The sequence below is a fragment of the Rhopilema esculentum genome, chromosome 15 (assembly GCF_057945365.1).
Source record: "Rhopilema esculentum isolate cy_ngs chromosome 15, ASM5794536v1, whole genome shotgun sequence".
NCBI classification, from domain to species: domain Eukaryota; kingdom Metazoa; phylum Cnidaria; class Scyphozoa; order Rhizostomeae; family Rhizostomatidae; genus Rhopilema; species Rhopilema esculentum.
Window position 1 is genome coordinate 5,242,171 of NC_142829.1, and position 17,607 is coordinate 5,259,777.

The following is a 17,607-nucleotide window of genomic DNA, read 5'->3' on the forward strand; positions in this document are numbered from 1 at the left end:
CCAGCGATTTGATTTTCATTAAGGATTTGTAAACACATATAATATTGAGAGCGCTTATGATATATTGCAAGATCTTCTTCTTATGACCTGTAGGCACAGTATCCTTATAAGACATCTGAAACGATACGTAAGAACATAATTCGGAAGTTATTATACAAACATTAATTGAATCTTTGACACAAACTTTTCCAAGTCTTGTTTACCAATCGAATTCAGTCTCGTGTCGGAAACTACCAAAAGTTTATTTCATTGTACGTCTTGGTTGAGCCCAGATACAATTTTCAAATTTTTTGTGCTGATTTAATAACGATCTAATGTTTGAAAACTTTTAAGGGTTTGACCACAAAAATCAAACCGGTTGAACCTTTTCAACATAATATCTAATTTTAAGTCATAAATCAGCATCAAGGGCATTAGAATCATTAACATTTACTTGTAGGCCCTCCATCTAAATCTGAAGTCCCAAACTTAACACAAAAAAGGATGAAGTAATTTCAAAACAAGCCACTAAACCGAGCCAAAGGTGCCTTCAATTATCCAACGTGAGGTGAGTTTATCTAGCCGGAGGTCAGGCTCATTTCGAGTTTCCTGCACAGGCTATAGTTTATCATGCCTAGCCTTCTACCTGGCACACAAAATTTCACTAAAATCTAAGGTTGTTAACATCAAAATATTTTTTGATACCAAAATTAAATGAAACCAAGCACAAACAAATTTTTATCCGAAAAATGTTTCGGTTGTTTCTAGAGGCCTGACAGGCCATTAGGCCTAGGCCTATGTGCCGTTTGTAGCTGTAGCGCCACTTAATCATAGGCATTACAACCGGAATATTAGAAACAAAAATAAAAAAGACACAAAACAGGCTTTTCAATTCGTCATATAAACTAATATCACAATGAACTATTATAATTTGATTTAGTTGAAAACTCGTTCAGGGTCAGTTCGATCATCACCTGGGGCACATGGCATGTCTGCCTCCGTCAATCGGTATGCTTGCACCAGTAATGAACGAAGAATCATCAGATGCAAGGAAAGCAATCGTTTTGGCCACTTCTATTGGCTCTCCAACACGTCCTAGCGCGTGCGTTGTCTTGGAGTGCTCTAAGAACTGAAAAATAAAATGGTCGTACTTACAATCTATATGAACTGAAAAGGTTCTTACAATTGAAAGTCGTACTTACAATCTCTGGTAGTAGCCTTAAAATGAATTAAATCAAAAACAAATTATTATGTGATGAATGCAGCTCAAGGTCAATGACAACGCAAATTGTCGATCGAAGAAGGCTAGCCAAGCGGTATTAAGATTAAAGTCGTGTAGTGGCGTGATAAACACGAGTACAACGACAAAAACGACTAGGACAATCCCATAACTATCAACGTTTATGCCAGAAGTGACAGCAAAATTTCTTAAGCAATGGAACATTCTATTTTCTATTGGTGACAGAATTCGCAATATGGAAATTCCCATAGAAAGATGCAACAGAAGTAAATGAGCTATACACTTTGGTATAATCTTAAAACTGAGCGGCCAAATGCTACCGGAATCAGTGGAGATTTACTAAAAATATTTACAAATTAACATAAAATTTCATAATCAGTGGGGATAATGTTACCTTGGCATATTCAGCGGCATCCATTCCGCCTCGTTGGTGGATTTCGGTTTTGATAACACCAGGGCTAAATACACGAGCATTGTTTTAGTTGTTGCAAGTTTATTTAAAAATTTAAAACGAAGGAAACTCTTAGTTAAATACAATAAGAGAGTTTCAGGATTTACATCATCTATACGATAATGTGTTCAAATTCCATTATGTTTTTAGCTTTCACACAAAGAACTGACCTTTTAATTTCAAAGACGACTTCTACTTATAAAAGTTGAAAATTTAAGACTTGTCACAACCTTGGCATCAAATTCATGTTCACAAAGAAAATAATTCTGCTTATCGCGACCTTAAAGTCGTTTGTTCTCATATTGAGGAAAATTACAAAGATAAAAAGTGGCTTAAGCAATGTGCACAAGTTTGGTTCAGTATCTAGGAACCCGAGTACGTTACATACCAAACTTGCAAATTCTTTCTTGGCATTGTACTTTTACCGAAACAATAGAAACAGTAGACACAAAGAAGTAGAAGAGAATTTCGTGCACGATGAAGGAATTTCTTACTTTCCTGAATCACTTACTTTACTGAATTGCACCTGACCTGCTTCGATGCAAGCTCTAGAAGAAAAATTGATTATATTTATATATATAGTAAATTAAAATGAAGGTTGAAGACATTTAATGATATGATAAAAAAAACCAACTCTCTATTTCAAGAATGGATTTCAGACCATTCTGTGAAGAATAGTCGCAATGGTATCGCTCGATTTTGAAGAAAACATGCAAACTTGTGAAAAAATACCTTTAATTGGCATAATTTTATCATTCTTCACTTTATCAGGCAGCATTTTAACTCATTTTCAGATTGTATTGGATAAGAATATACATAAACCAAACAGAAAGCTGTGATGGAGAGTCTCTGGGCTTTTTAACATACTAGATGATAGGCAAATGATTCAATTAACTCGCATGACCAATACTTTTGAAGCAGGACTGATTTGTTCCTACCTAATGCTGTACATCTGGTAAACTGGTCGATAGCACTCTTGGTCATACAATAGGCATTGACACCAGCAAACTAAAATTGAACAGATTACTATGGCAATGATTCAATCTTCGTGAAGTAGAGAGGAAGAAAGGATCCTAACAGTAGTTGATTTAGGGCGTTTACGAAAAAATGTGCGAAGATGACTCCATGGCTAGGTTTGCGGACTACAGATCCAATTTTTGGGGTTCGAGCTTTTGACAGGACCAAAACTTCACTTATAGTAAGAAAAAACCGCCAGCACTTCTAAGCATAGTAACCACAAGTTGTGGTCACTAGTCACTGGTCACATCGAGCGAGAGGAAGAACCAAGCTCAATACGAATAGCTTCGCAGTGTCCTAAAATCATCTTCGGGTGCTAGGTAAAAACAAAAACAAATGAAATAATACAGAAGCTTTGGTAAATTTTTGACAATTGCTTAATCGACTTTTTACATTTATTCACTAAGCGAAATTGTTTGAAAAGCGAATCTGCTCATCCTTGCCACTTATGTTTTACAATTGACCAAATTGCCTCGAGGACTGGCTCCAAATTTTGAATATAAAACTCTCATTCTATAATCTTAGCTGAATTTGCAGCAAAAAAACTTAAAATACTCACTGCCCTCATCCCATTGACACTGGAAACATTGACAATGCTACCTAAAATGAAAAAAGTGATTCTACTAAGTAACTGTCCATGAACAGCAAACTTTGATTATCTCATCAATAAAAGCAATTTCTTCATTAACTTTATAATTTCCTCCTTACAATTCTCATTCTCTGCACGGACTTAATTTCATATCTGAAAACAAAGTCAGATTATTGCAGCGACCTACCCAAAGGGCCGTGAAGGTGTGATACCGTATAGCCTAGGTAACTTGAAGAAAATTCAAATAATGCAAAAATTGATCAAAACTTGCCTGGTAGATTAAAAGTCATTTTTGAATGATTTTCCTGTCTATCTCTTCTACTATAACAGAGTTAATTATGATAATGAGAGAATGTTAAATATAAGACCGTTAAAAACGATAAAGGCAATAACTCATCCTCTATTGCTGTTTTAAATACTGACATGTTTGTACCAATCTAAAATGGGGTTTAAGTGACATGCATGAAAATTCCTATGATTGTATCCTCCTGCTATGGAATAACCACAATTTCATGCATGTAACAATGAACGTAACTCACCTTTAGTCTCAATAAGATATGGAACCGCTAGATGTGTTAGATGGAAAACGGATCTGTTTGGAAAACGAAGAAAATATATAAATTCGCTTGTGCCAGATAAAGCTTTATGAACAGCCAATTTAGTTGAAAATATCATTTTATTTCTGGTTATTATTTATGCAAAAATGCCATGTATCTTATTTCTTGTTTCATGGTCATAAAAGATCATAATGTTTTTTATGATAGCCATAAAGGATTAACAGGTCGTTCTATGGTGTGCTACCACTATGGTGTGCTACCACGTTCTAATCTGCCACCACATGATTGAGAACAGCTCATGACTCCCACCAAAACCTGGTGGACCAAAATAGTTAAAAACTAAAAAAATTGTAACTAAGAGTATTTTGATTAACTTTCAAATTTTATTCATGAAAAAAAGATAACATAGATAAAGTAAGAATTCAAAAGGAAATACCAACCGAACATTGATATTCATTATTTTGTCAAACTGTTCCATAGTTGTGTTTTCAACTGTTCCTTTAACAACGATCCCAGCATTGTTTACCTATAATATGAGGTATTGTCAACTTTCAAATACACAGTGAAAAGGGGACAACTCAAACTAACTTCAAACAAGCAGTGAATTAAAAAAATGAAGAAGAAATAAAGTGATACAGTGCCTTGAATTATGCTGGAAATCCAACAGAAGGAATATTTCTTGTGTGTGAAAGCTTAAAATCTCAAGTTACTAAAAAATGTCTAAGTTTACTTATGTATCAAGTCTAATCTTACTTGATGCCTTTTTATTCTAAAATAGTGCAGCCAAACAAAAGAACCAAATATTCTGCTAACCATTAACCTATCTGAGTAAAAGTTACTAATTATCCAATGACAAAATACAGAGGCAGACTTACTAATACATTTATGCATTTAAAGTGATCTATTGTCTTCTTTATGATGTCTTTAACATGCTCCTCATCAGTCAAGTCACCTTGTATGCAGAGTGGCTATAAAAACAAAATTACTATTCTCTAACAAGTCAATCATAATTGTTTCCTATAACTAAACAAACACGCATTAAACAAGCATTACTTTATGAAGACTGAAAAACTTCTGCTGTTTCTCCATGATTATTCAGAAAGAAACAAAGAGAGAAAATTTAATGGACAAAGACAAATCAAGCAGAAAATGGAGGGATTAATTAATGATGATTTATCATGATTCAAACCAACAAATTTTCTGAAACACTGTTGTAAGATCTCCCTATTCTTGATGTACAGGAGGACTTTTTTGCAGTGAATACAATTTTTGGGAATCTATTTACACTCTAAACAAAATACAAAGCCTGTGGTTCTTAGCTTCCAAACAAACATACCCTAAATACAACTTACCCTAAATGGACTGGAATTGATCAATCAATTTCTTATGTGATATTTAGTTCCCCATTATGTGTGATAGTACTGCAAACATTATTTGCTGGTTCCATAGCCATTAAACATTTAGTGAAAATAACACTGTTTTGAAGAATAAAAAAGACAACGGAGTCCAACATAGGTAGCAAATAAATTACTTCTGAGATATTTTTGTTCTTTTCCAAGCATTCAGACTTTGTTTTGTTTAAAGCCTCTCCATTTCTACCAGTCAAAACAAGTTTTGCACCAAACTCCGCAAACAGAATTGCTGTGGCTTTACCAAGCCCAGAGCTGGCACCTAGGATATAAATGAAACAAAAAAATACTTGCATGGACTTGAATATTACTTTACTTAACCATTCAATGAGAAAGTGTCATCATAGTGATGCTATGAAGAAATGTAATCAAATGGGCTGGGTCATGTAATCGTAAAAAATATTTTCACAGTCAAAACTTAATCATACTTGAACCATCGCATTCAGCAATGTTTACTGTTTGTGAGCCTCAGGCCCTGAAATGAACAAACATTAGGTGCTTGGTTAATTAAGCTCCTCCATTAAATTAGTCGCTTGATCAAGCTTCTAGAATGTTTTTGTCTTTTGATCATCATTCAACATTCATAAGACATAGCCCGGCAAATCAAATGAAAATGAACTGTTACAATGAACTTTAACATACTCAATATAAATGTGCTTTATTTATAAATTTTATGTTTATCTCAAAGGTCATATACATGTTTTTGCTGGATGATCGCAAAACATTGTACCACAACTTTTTCTAAATGCTTTAACAGCCCAGATTATGTTCCCAGGGCTAGTGTAGCTTAAATACTAAGTGCCCATAGTATTCCTAAACATTTGCAATGTGGAGTTGATTTTCAAATGCATTTTTCTGTTGAGATGTGATTAATTCATCTTATTTATATTTTCTGTGTTTTGATATACCAGCTTCGAGTGATCACTCACATCAATTAAAAAGGCCTGCAACACAGAAGCATGGCAAATGGAAAATATCATATGTGATGGGAACAATAGTCGGGATTTATCAAGCTCCCCCCTCCCACTTTTCTTGCAAACAATAGTTATTAAATCCCCCTTTTGGGTATTAAATAGGTAACCCCACATTTTGGCCCCCCACTTTAGAATAAAAATCCTGCACACCTGGCAATTTTATATGGTAACTTGAGGTAAAAGGTGTGGCATTTTGAGATTCGGGCGTGACATGGATGTGTCATATTGCTTAGGGCAAATAAGGAATAAAGGTTCCTCAAGGTCGACATATCTTGCATTGGTTTGATAACAAAATAACTAAAATCATCTTCTAGGCACATTCAAAGATTCCAGACTTGGGTTCATGATTGATAGCAATGGGACACACCAATGCCACGCCCAGATCTCAAAATGCCACAACCTTTACCAGGAACATTTTAGGCAGGAACATTTTATAATAAAAGCAGAATTAAATTGAAAAATTACATCCCATTCCCCATTATTGAATGTCACCACAACTGACTTGTGACCCCCGACCGACTTCCTTGCTTTGCTGCATGCCGGGGAGGTTTTGTTGTTGGTTTCATTTTTAAATGGAGATATCTCAGCAAAACACCATAAATTATACCTGTAATAATGGCAACTTTCCCGTCTAAGCTTGACATCTTTTTTCACAAGTCTGCAGACCGTATAGGATGTCAGAAAGAACAACAACAGTCTTAGCTTAGGTCGGTTGCAGGAAGCCACGTTGTCTCCTCCACAGCACATCGATTGGAGCAAAACAAGAGCTCCAATACCAACGGACCTGACCACGATTTGAAGAAGACATTTGATACCGTATATCATGGAATATCAATTATAAATTTAGGTGCAAACGAAATCAGAAGAACCCCTGGGGAATGGCTTACATCTCATCTTTTTAGTAATTAGATTGAAGCATATGGTGCACCCCAAGGATCATGCTTGATGCCAATTCTGTTTATCATAAACCTGACTGACCTTGAAAACTTTTTAGAGTTCTTTAGGGCAAATAAGTATGCGGATGAATAGCACCGTACATTAACATTCAATAACGTTGAGGGTTTGATTATTATTCCCTAGAATTAAGACAGGCGTGGATTTAAACCGGGTTGACAGGTTTCCAAAAACAGGTAAGATTTCTAGAAATTATTTATTATATTTTTTTTGCAAATATAGAGAGAAGAATGTTTATCAATATGATATGACTCTTTGTGAAGCAGTAAAGTTATTGACGGTGCTGTTTGTGCCACAGCGCTCGCTGTCAAGGCAGCCAATCAGCGTCGCTAAAGGTATCACCTTTAGTTTTCAAGGTTGCGTAACAGAAAAACATCTTAACCCGGTCACCCATAAATTAAAGCTGTTTCTAGCCTTCAACCCGGTCAAACTTTCGTATTTTCTGAATAGGTATAGCTTACTCTGAACTCTGAACTTTAACAAGGGGGACTGAGCCCCCAGAGCCTTATCAAGACACCCCTGAAATCCCGTTTTTTATTTTACAAAATTTTCTTTCAAAATCTGCTATACAGAATTTGCTGATTAATATTAGACGGTCGCAATGGACATTCTTTTTATAGCGAAAAGAGGAGAGTAGGTATTTTTGGAGGCTGAGAGACCTAAGGATGCAAGGAATATTTCCCTTCGCTTTCAATCGTCTCCTCCGCAGTTTAGATATGCCCTCGCAGAGTACGAATGCTTTACGGAGTTAACAAAAAATACACTTTGGGAAAGTTTATCCCCAGGGTAAAATATAGTTACTAATAAAACGCATTCAAATATAACCCGGTCATAATTTTCTCTGGATCCACGCCTGTAAGAAGCATTTCAGAAAGAGTGCGGACAAATAAGCTAAGCATAAAAACCCCTGAAGAAACTGAAGACATGATTCTAGGTCATCTGAGGAGGGCAAATAAAGAGGCGTTTCCTATAAAAGGATAACTACTCCTAGACTCCTGTCATGATGCCACTGGTTCGAAAACAAAAATTGATTAAGAATTGTGAAAGCTGGCAAGGGGAAAGTACAGTAAGGCATTGCACTTTACGTTTTTCAGCTCATTCACATTACATGTTTATTGTTCCTTTGAAAAGGTCTTATAAATGTCGGAAGTTATTACAGGGAGGATAATACTTTCATGTAACTTATATATGCGATAAATGTTAAAGTGTAGAATAAAAACAAATTGTTTGCACGAAACGAACAATGGAACACACTTCTTCCAAAAGTTTATTAGCAACAAGCATCTTTTAGAAGGGGAAACTCTTGCTTTTAAAACTGTGAGCATTTGAGCCTGGTGCCACTCCATTTCACCGTCAACATAACACTTTGGCATTGCAAAAGTAGCTAAATTTTTTAGAAAGACTTTGACACTGTGTAAGGGCAGGGTAAAATTATACAAAAAGCCTTCTAACGGAAGTATTGTTCCAATTCTCCTTACTAAAGAATTCTTGTCGACAGTTCTTGAGGTCACTCTCAAATGTTACAAGAGAATCCTGCAGTTATCCAAAATAATTCTGAATAAATTCAACAGGGAAAAACGTTTTGTCAAAGCATTGGATCATTTTGATACAAAAGACATAGTAACCCGGAATAGCTTGTAATTTGATGATAATTATACGCTAAAGAAATCTTCAACATATACTAAGAATGTCATGTTGACGAATTTTAATGGGTTTGTCTTTTCCGTGGAAGATTTTGTGCTTAACATGATCGACTCGTTCAGCTTGTTGGCACTGAATTAGATATAGACTCCTTTGCTTGGAATGCTCATTGAGCACAATTTCTTCAACTTTTCTTTCACTACGTTTTCTGCAATCTGAAAACAAAATTGATCAACATTATAATCTTATTCTAGTGTGATTAAATGAAAAAGGTAAAATGATAGGGAAAAATAAAAATTGAGTGTGAGTTGCAGTTTCCAGGAGAAATGACTAATGAGGCATCCCGCCTTACTGTAGCAGCCTAGATATTGTACCTATTCACAGCTGGGTGGACCATTCAAATAAAAAAATCCGAAACGGAACTGGAACCTGGAGCTTTTCATGTAGAATGCAAGTGTGTAAGTCATTACGCCAAGATAATGGTGGGTTAAGATGTGCGAAAATATTGTTCTGGATAAATATTGAAGTTTAATTGTTAACGTAAATTTATCTCACTCAACCTCTAGAGAACTGAACAAAAAATCGGCTTAAGCATTTTCAAGCTTAGTATCATTAAATAATCAAAACATTAATTCGAAACATTAATCGAAACGACGAGTTTGACTGTCGTAAATAAGAAATAAACAAAATTATAAATAACCAGAAAAAAGAATATCAACAAGAAAAACTAGAAATTACCTTTCCGAAATCTACGAAAATGTCCTCCTTTAAAATAGGGGAGAATGACTTGACAGCATTCACATCAAAGGAATGCGCCTCCGTTACCAATATATACAAAATCGCAGATATGGCATGAACCTGACAGTATGTTAACACTGAAAGACAAACATTAACAAAATAAGATCTACGGACAAGCCGCGACGGAATTCAAGAACCCAATGGTCATAAAAGAGAAGAAAAGAAATGGATTCTTTTTTATTTGCGAAAATAAAATGCTTGTTACATCATAGATTTGTAGCTTATCAGGGCAATTTAATATGTACTTTTAGCAAGAAAATTAGTGCCCAGAAAGAGAGGTAAAGATAGTAAGGAAGATAGTAATGTACTATCGTAAGGCTCAAAGGAGTTTTTGGATTGAACAAGACCAGGGCCTCCGACGAAGGGGGGGGGGGCCGGGGCGGCATTGGCCACTTTTTTGCAAAACAATAGAGTTTTTTTCAAAATCTTTTGTTATGGGTGTTAAATTTTTCCTTGGCCCCCCCCACTTTTCAACCTTTATCGGAGCCCATGAAGACTATATCAAATGTGTATAAAGATAGAATATAATTCCTATTCTCATGTAGGGCTAGGCCCTCGTTCTGTATTTCCTAATGCTGATAAGACCGTATTCCTCTCGTGCTGTTACACACGTCCGTTCTCTACCCTTGGTTCCAAACTCTACCCTTGGTTCCGAACTCTACCCTTATCTAATCTAACACGTTGCTACATACACAAGCGCTGTCAGCAGAATAATAAATTTTAATAACGCGTCCATTTCGCAACATAACCGAGAGATCAAAATACTTTATTATACTAGGGTCAAAATTCCATAACAAAGACTATCAAGAGGTGGAAAAGGTTAAAGGTGATACTTCTTGCACTATTGGAGACAGGCTTTTTGAAATATTGGAGGTGTGCAGGTTTGTGGATCAGTTTCGAGTGATTTGATAGCGCAAAAAGAGATAGCACTATCAGCTTAAAATTAGTTTAAAAAGCATTTTAGAGATAGAATCAAGGATTGTGTGAACTGTTGCTTTCTAGTGGACTGTCACTGAATTTAAGCACTTTTAAATAACCAAGAATGGTGGACAAGAAATTTTGTTACAGATTTATGTGACGTGACTTGGCAATATGGGATTGTTTTGTCTTCCAGTAAAATAATCAGCGTCTATATTTGGGTTAAAAATGTGATTTGATCTGGTCAGAATTAAACGAGGGGTTGAGATTGCGTCAAAACGAAAAAATACAAAGGCATTTGGCGAGCAAAGTCTTCTTGACATTAAGGTGATTCTAAATTTGTATACAGAAAAGCAAAAAACTTGATTTTGTTGGTCACTGGTCGCTGATTGGTCCATAACAAGGACCAATCAGCGACTGATATATAACAAGCTGGGAACGATAGAAAAATAAACAGAAAATAAACTGCTTGAAAGGTATTCGACTTTAATTTCGGATATTTTCCTACAAACTGCTTCTGAAACCTATGCAAGACAATGTCCTGTTGAAGTCCTTTTTGAGATATCTGCGCAAATCTCTGTTGGATGACACGTGGATAATAGTGCTCAAAACACATCCGCAGGCAATAGCAATATCTGCGGCATCGGACAGTATGGCGGATGCTAGATTTTTGTTGTTGATAAGAAGGCCAAAGGCCCCCAGAGAAGCTAGAAACCAAGTCAATAAAAACGATAGTGAGATCCCTAGGCAATAGAACACAGCGTGTAGCTCTGCTTTGAGGTTTCTTGCTCTTGAAAGAAGATACCTTTTCCTTGATGGCTTGTGTTCCTTACTCTTCGAACTACGATTTCGAACAATTGAAGCGTGCTTTTGCTTTTCTTCAAAATCGAAATTCGATTCTTGATTTATGGTGGATAGCCGATTTAAGACAGATTCATGATCTGTTTTTGATTCATCTTTCTTGCAAATGAATGCACCATTTAGTATTGAAGAAACGTGTTCACGTGGTTGTTGCTCTGCTTTCTTTTCCCTTTGATCAAGCAACACACTCTGTGCTGATCTACGATAACTGTTATCGAATGACTTGATACTTTTTTCAAATTGACTGTCTTTATGATCCTCCGTTACGATGTTATAACATTCACTGTTTTCATTCCTCATTCCAGAATTTGTCTGATCTTTACATCCACTGTCTGACGTGCCAACCAATCTATTTTCTAAGTTGCTCTTTTCTATATCGCTTGTAACTGCCAAGTTACTATCTGGTATCCTCTTACAGACAACTGTTTTGGGACCAACTTTCACAAAATGAGAGGAATCTTCCTGTAGATCAGAAGAATTACTTGGCTCAATATTCGTAAAAATGCCACCAGGCTGATCAACATTTACCTCTCTCTTGATATCCTCAGACAAGCATTCTTTGTCATTAACCACAGAGGTGTTACTTAAAACAGTATCCTTGAATCGTTCATACTGTTTCTGTAATCGTTCATGTGAACTATGTTTTGAGACTGTAACGCTTCCTTCTTGCTGATATTGTTCCCCGATTTTGTCCTCAAGGACAGTTTTGTTAGTGTTGCTTTCTTCGTAACCACCATTATGATTTAGACCAGGCTCAGTGGCGTATTCATTGACAGAAAATGAATGGCCTACGGGAACAGTTGCTGTGAGTTGCCCAATGCTACTTTGTTTGAATGAAAACTCGAATGAAGACTTCGTCTCTTTAATGTTCTTTATCTGCAGTATGACTTGTTTAAACATAATAGCATGTGATGTGGACATAACAATAAAGGAAGAGGTCAAAGAAATAGTTATAACATAGCCATAGAATGCAGGTAGGTATCTCGTGTGCAAACCCAGCACAAGAGTGATTATCATAATTGTCAGTGCGATTAGCCAATTAGCAGTCAGAATTTTACGGAATCTTGTGTCTCTCATGTAAGTATCAATTTGTAGCGGATACATAATAACAAGCAGCCTCGATACAGTTAAGCCAACGACGTTAAGCAATGAGCTCAGATATGAGGCAACTAGAGCAGCAAGTCCAACTTTAAACAGAGTTCGGTAATTTCCCTTTCCATTATCAAGGGCATACAGATCATAGATCACTACCTGGAACAGATCGTTTATGCCGACAAGCAGGTTGGCGATACATAGGTGATACACAAAAATGTTAAAGCCTCGTCGTAGTGAAGAGTTCTTTGAAAAAACTGCAATAAGTACGCAGTTTAGCAAAACGGCAATCGCCCCAAAAACACCAAGCAGCAACTTAACGATCAGCGTATGCATTTTTCATGAAAACAAGTTACCAAGTTGGAGGATTGTTTTTCTTTTACGTGCAGGAGAGAACTGTTTTCTTGACGATCGGTGTTTTGAGATGCTTTACTCAAAAACTTACAAGTAGAAAATGTTTTTTTATTGACATGTTAATAACAGCTTCATTTTATATATCAAAGTTAACTTAATATTTTCCACAATCAAGAAAAAGAATATTTATGCTTTCAAGAGGACCATAAATAAAGTCATCCAATCATCTTAGCTAGTTTCCCCCTTTCTTCATGATACATACGAGACAGACTTTCAAAATCGACTGACATCAAAGAAGAACGAGTACGTAGAAACAACTAGTAATGGCCAACACTAGCGAGAATCAACCAATTTCTGGATTTGATTATCATTGTTTCCATTTGCAGTGAAAACTAGTTTTCACGTGCCTGATCGTAAGCCTTCTTGCTGAATTGTTATTCACAGTCTTCTTGAAATAAGCGTCTTCTCCCAACGTGACTATTTCAGTTCGGTGTCTGATCTACGATATACGGTATTGAAGAATTTTTGTAGCTTGTAAAAACCGAACTTGATCTCAGGCTAGGAAAAGATACTTTGAATCAAATGAACCTGCACATAAACCGTTTTGGAGATGTTATGTCTGACCAATTATTATTTCCAGCACAGTCACAGGCAATGCAGCTGTTCTTGTAGTTGGACAAAACCAGAAACAGATTGCTTTGACAGTAACAAAAATCAAAGTTGTTTCTTCACAGACATCCTGTAATCATGATTTCTTGGGTCATTTCAGCCACACAACCTTAAGATGGCAGCAGCAGCTGATCAAACAAGACCATAATACAGAAAATTAGTGTGCTCTTCAAGATGAACACACATTAAAAGGTGACCTGCAGTATCCATGTATTTCAGGAGTCCCCCATCAAAAAGTGCAAAAGAAACAATATGCAAAAATATTACGAAAAACAGATTAGAGGGAGAGTCGTTATTTTGATGCTAAGACATCTATAGAAAGGCCTTCAACAAGAAAATACAACTGTTTGGCTTTTCACTTTAAAAACCTAAATAATTGATCAGAGGCTGTTTACACTGCAGACAGACAAGGTGATCAACACTGTAGACAGACAAGGCAATTAGTGTGACTATTCCCCAATATCTTGCAGCTTTAATTAAAAGAGCAGATTTTCCAGCAGGATGATGTGTATTCTCTTCAGCAGGATATTGTGTGTTCTAGTATTTGCTTAATGTGGTGCTTTCATTCCAAAAAACTTGCTAATCAGAAAATGACAATAGAATCTATGCAGGACAATATTCAAGCGAACAAACTATCCTTAGGTACAAGAATTTAAAAAACGAGTCAAGCTTTGAGTTCTTCAATGACTCTAATATTATTAAAGATAACAGTAATTTTTTGTGATTTTGTTGGTGACCACAAGAAACAGAATCTTGAACAAATAACTTTAAAAGAGAGTTCCAGAACTGAATCACTTTCTCATATTTTAAAGTTTATAAATATTTGGTTTAGAAACAGCCAAGGGATAGCTAATCAATATCATCAGTACTTCAGAAAATTTTCAAATTATAAAAGAACATTATTGGAATACAACTTTTAGTGTGTTTTAATTAGAAAGCCTTGTTTTAATTAAAAAGCCAAGGACTGTTGCAGGCATAACTGCTGTTATAACCTAAGAAAATGTAAAAACTATCTATTTACACAGCATTTCAGAATTGTGCAGCTGATTAAATGGCTTTCTTTGTCTTAAAATTTAGGCCTAAGAACACTTAAAATCAATGAACAGCAGCCATAACCGTAGAAAGCATTAAATCTTGTTCAATCTACTCTGCTCCCGATTATATGTTATATCATTGTAAGTTTTGATCTTTTTAACATATGCTATGCTTCAAAATTAATACTTCAAAAAGAAAAAGGCTATCAGCAACGAGCTTTAATAGCCTTTATAAAAAGAATAAATTCTTTAATTATGATATTGAAAAAAATCTCTGAACTACAAAAGCCTATCAAATGTGATGCACACTACACGAAGTAAAAATCTTTTGCTGAAGAAGTTAAAAACATAAAATAGGTAACCTGCTGCAGGAATATCTTTCACCAGGGTTGGTTTGGGTAGTGATGGATAGCAAGTTTTTCCATTGTAAGCATCTGTTTTCAATTGACAGAGGAAATCTGCTTCTTCAACAGGATTTTCCATCTGGACATTACATTGTGACAATGATGACAAAACTATAACATGATCTGGTTTAATGAAGCTGAGAACCTATAACAAGAAAGATCAAACATAAAAATATTTGAAAGCAATCAAAATTAATTTTCTTAAAGATTCTTCAACAATATCATTAATGGTAAAGCTTTTTTAAGGCACTGGGTATTAATTCACTGTTTACTCTCTGAGGATGGCTGTTTTATAAAGAGAGGCACTCAAACCATCTTTCTTTATCCAGGTCTTTAAGAATAGCTTTGGGTTTTGATCTTACAACAGGGAGGTTAGCATGCCCCACATGGGGGTATCCCTCCAGCCCTCCTCCACTGCCACCTAAAAAGCTTCAGCTTTATCAAACTATTAAAACTTGCATAATAAAGCCCTTTTTAAAAACTTTTTTGAAAGGCAGGGGGGGGGGGGTTGTTGTGAGGTTAAAAGGGAAAAATTCTGATACCATATAGATTTGAAATTAATCCTTGGTCAAGCCAACAGGAGAGGTCAATGTCAATCAATGACCCTCTCTGGAGTTGGGTATGAAAATATGTATTCGTAGACTCAGGTTGATAGATGAGTGGGAGCTGTGACCCCAGAATGGAAAGAAAGTCATCAGTTTCCAATGGGCAAAGATGATGAGAGGTAGAGGCAAGATTCTCAACACAAACAACCCCATATTTAACCCCAATAGTATTATCAAGGCCTCATAATATCATTATCATTATAACATCATCATTGAAGAACAAGAATTTGTGAGGGTGTAATTTTAAGCCATTCCTTGGACAATCCTTATGAAAAGAAACAAAACTTAAAATTACTCTTCTCTTCTCTCCAGAACAATACAAATCCAGCGAAAAATAAGTGTGCTTGGATAATTTTCACTTCACCCATGAATATATCATAAATCCTTGTTACTTTAACATGAGCAGACTAGTCGGAATGATATTTTAGCACAAACTTTCAGTAAAGCCTAACATTATTTTTATGGCAAACAAATTCATCTGGTTGACTAAGTTTCCAAAATGAAAAAGGTTTTTGTTCACTGAATGAATTTATCTTCCTTCAAGAAGGCAAGGAAAGATAGATTACTAAGCTGGAATGCATTATCAGGATTAAGAGGCTAATAGCCAAAATTTTAGAATCAATGAGCCAAAAGAGAGCCCTGTATGACAAGCAGGGCCATTTGTTTTGGTTGATTAAAAGGTTTCACAAATGTTTTTGCTTCTGGAAAGCCTTTATGGTTTTTGCTAAGAACTTCTGTATGCTGTAAAAGTACCATATTCTATGTGCAAGGTTCCTTTCAAACTTCTTTAACAATTGTGCTATTTGGTCTGTAGAACAGGATGGTTCAAAGTTCCATAAACCAAGCTTGTACAATAGTAAATTAAAGGACAAGTGACACACTTTTCACCCTATCTTTTCTTTTCGTTAACTTATAGATCATCTTTTAGAAGTAAGTTTTTCCTGGTTTGAACAAAAAATTCTAATCAGGGGGCGCAGGGGACACTATTTTGCTTTTTATCACGTGACCCTATGACGTACATTGTGATAACTCGGAATTTTCCTACGAACTGAACTAGACGAACTGAATTCGTTTAGAAGCGTGTTGTAAACGTTAATATTGCACTGTATACCAGTAGCAGCAATAACAAATTATCACAATATATGTCACGGTGTCACGTGATTCATTTCCCGCCATAACTTGAAAAGGGTTTTTAAGTAGGAAAATGGAATCAGAAAGGAAAAATATTTCAACAACACTCTCATACAGCATTTTACTTTAAGTTAAAAGAAAAAAAAAATTTGGCGCCAAAAGCGTGTCACTTGTCCTTTAAATACTATATAACATACCAGTGAACTGTTACTTTCATCTAAGAATTAAAACATTTTCGTATTCGAATAAAATTATGTGGAATTTATTCAAGTATCCAGTTTATATCATAATATATACAACATTGAACTTATTTGTTGTAACATTATTTTTTAATTTTGAGAAGCAGTATCTATCTGTGTGATGTTACCTTTGAAGCCCATATTGACATATATTTTTGGTCTATTTGCTGCTTCATTTGACATATCATAATACCAGGCTGGTTAGTAAAGCTGTAGAGAAAACATGTTTTATCCCAGAAGGAGTTTTGATGTACGGTATTACCGTATTTGGACGGAGAATATGGTCCTGAAACCAATCCAGTTATTTCAACAAAATCGTCACGGTTAAGAACATATGCATCAGAGAAAGCTGCTGATATATCATCAGTTGTGATTAGAAGCTTTGAAACTTTAGGGAATTCTTCATTCTCTGAGATAGTTTTTTGTTTGAAATCCGGTGATAACCTCACTATGAACTGATCTTCCAACTTAAAATCTTCTTCGTAACTTTGCTCATCTTGCTCTTCTTCAAAATCTAAAGCTCTTACAAATGCATCGTTTAATTCCCATCCTCTGAAAGGGGTAGCCATTGCTTCTAGCTGATTAGTAACTCTTCAACATTGCAATATTATAACGCTACATCTCCCTTTCTAGCCTAGTCGGAAAATGCCATCTTTTACCTACCTCGTGCTCGTGCCCGAAATAAACCTCA

At 35.6% G+C, this 17,607-nt stretch overlaps 2 protein-coding genes across 2 annotated transcripts; both read right to left on the reverse strand.

Moving 5' to 3' along the window:
• Positions 1-861: 861 nt before the first annotated feature.
• Positions 862-6,981, reverse strand: LOC135685114 (uncharacterized). Its single transcript, XM_065200920.2, has 10 exons — positions 6,824-6,981; positions 5,365-5,504; positions 4,709-4,801; positions 4,274-4,359; positions 3,816-3,868; positions 3,247-3,287; positions 2,609-2,678; positions 2,182-2,218; positions 1,614-1,677; positions 862-1,108 (listed from the first exon to the last, which is right to left on the reverse strand). The coding sequence occupies exons 1-10, from the start codon at positions 6,858-6,860 to the stop codon at positions 950-952; spliced, it is 780 nt and encodes a 259-aa protein (XP_065056992.1). The 5' UTR covers positions 6,861-6,981; the 3' UTR covers positions 862-949.
• A 1,810-nt stretch (positions 6,982-8,791) lies between these two features.
• Positions 8,792-17,588, reverse strand: LOC135685113 (proteasome assembly chaperone 1). The gene is made up of 4 exons (XM_065200919.2): positions 17,045-17,588; positions 14,900-15,086; positions 9,550-9,686; positions 8,792-9,026 (listed from the first exon to the last, which is right to left on the reverse strand). Exons 1-4 carry the CDS (start codon positions 17,483-17,485, stop codon positions 8,949-8,951), a joined length of 843 nt encoding a protein of 280 aa, XP_065056991.2. The 5' UTR covers positions 17,486-17,588; the 3' UTR covers positions 8,792-8,948.
• Positions 17,589-17,607: the final 19 nt, after the last annotated feature.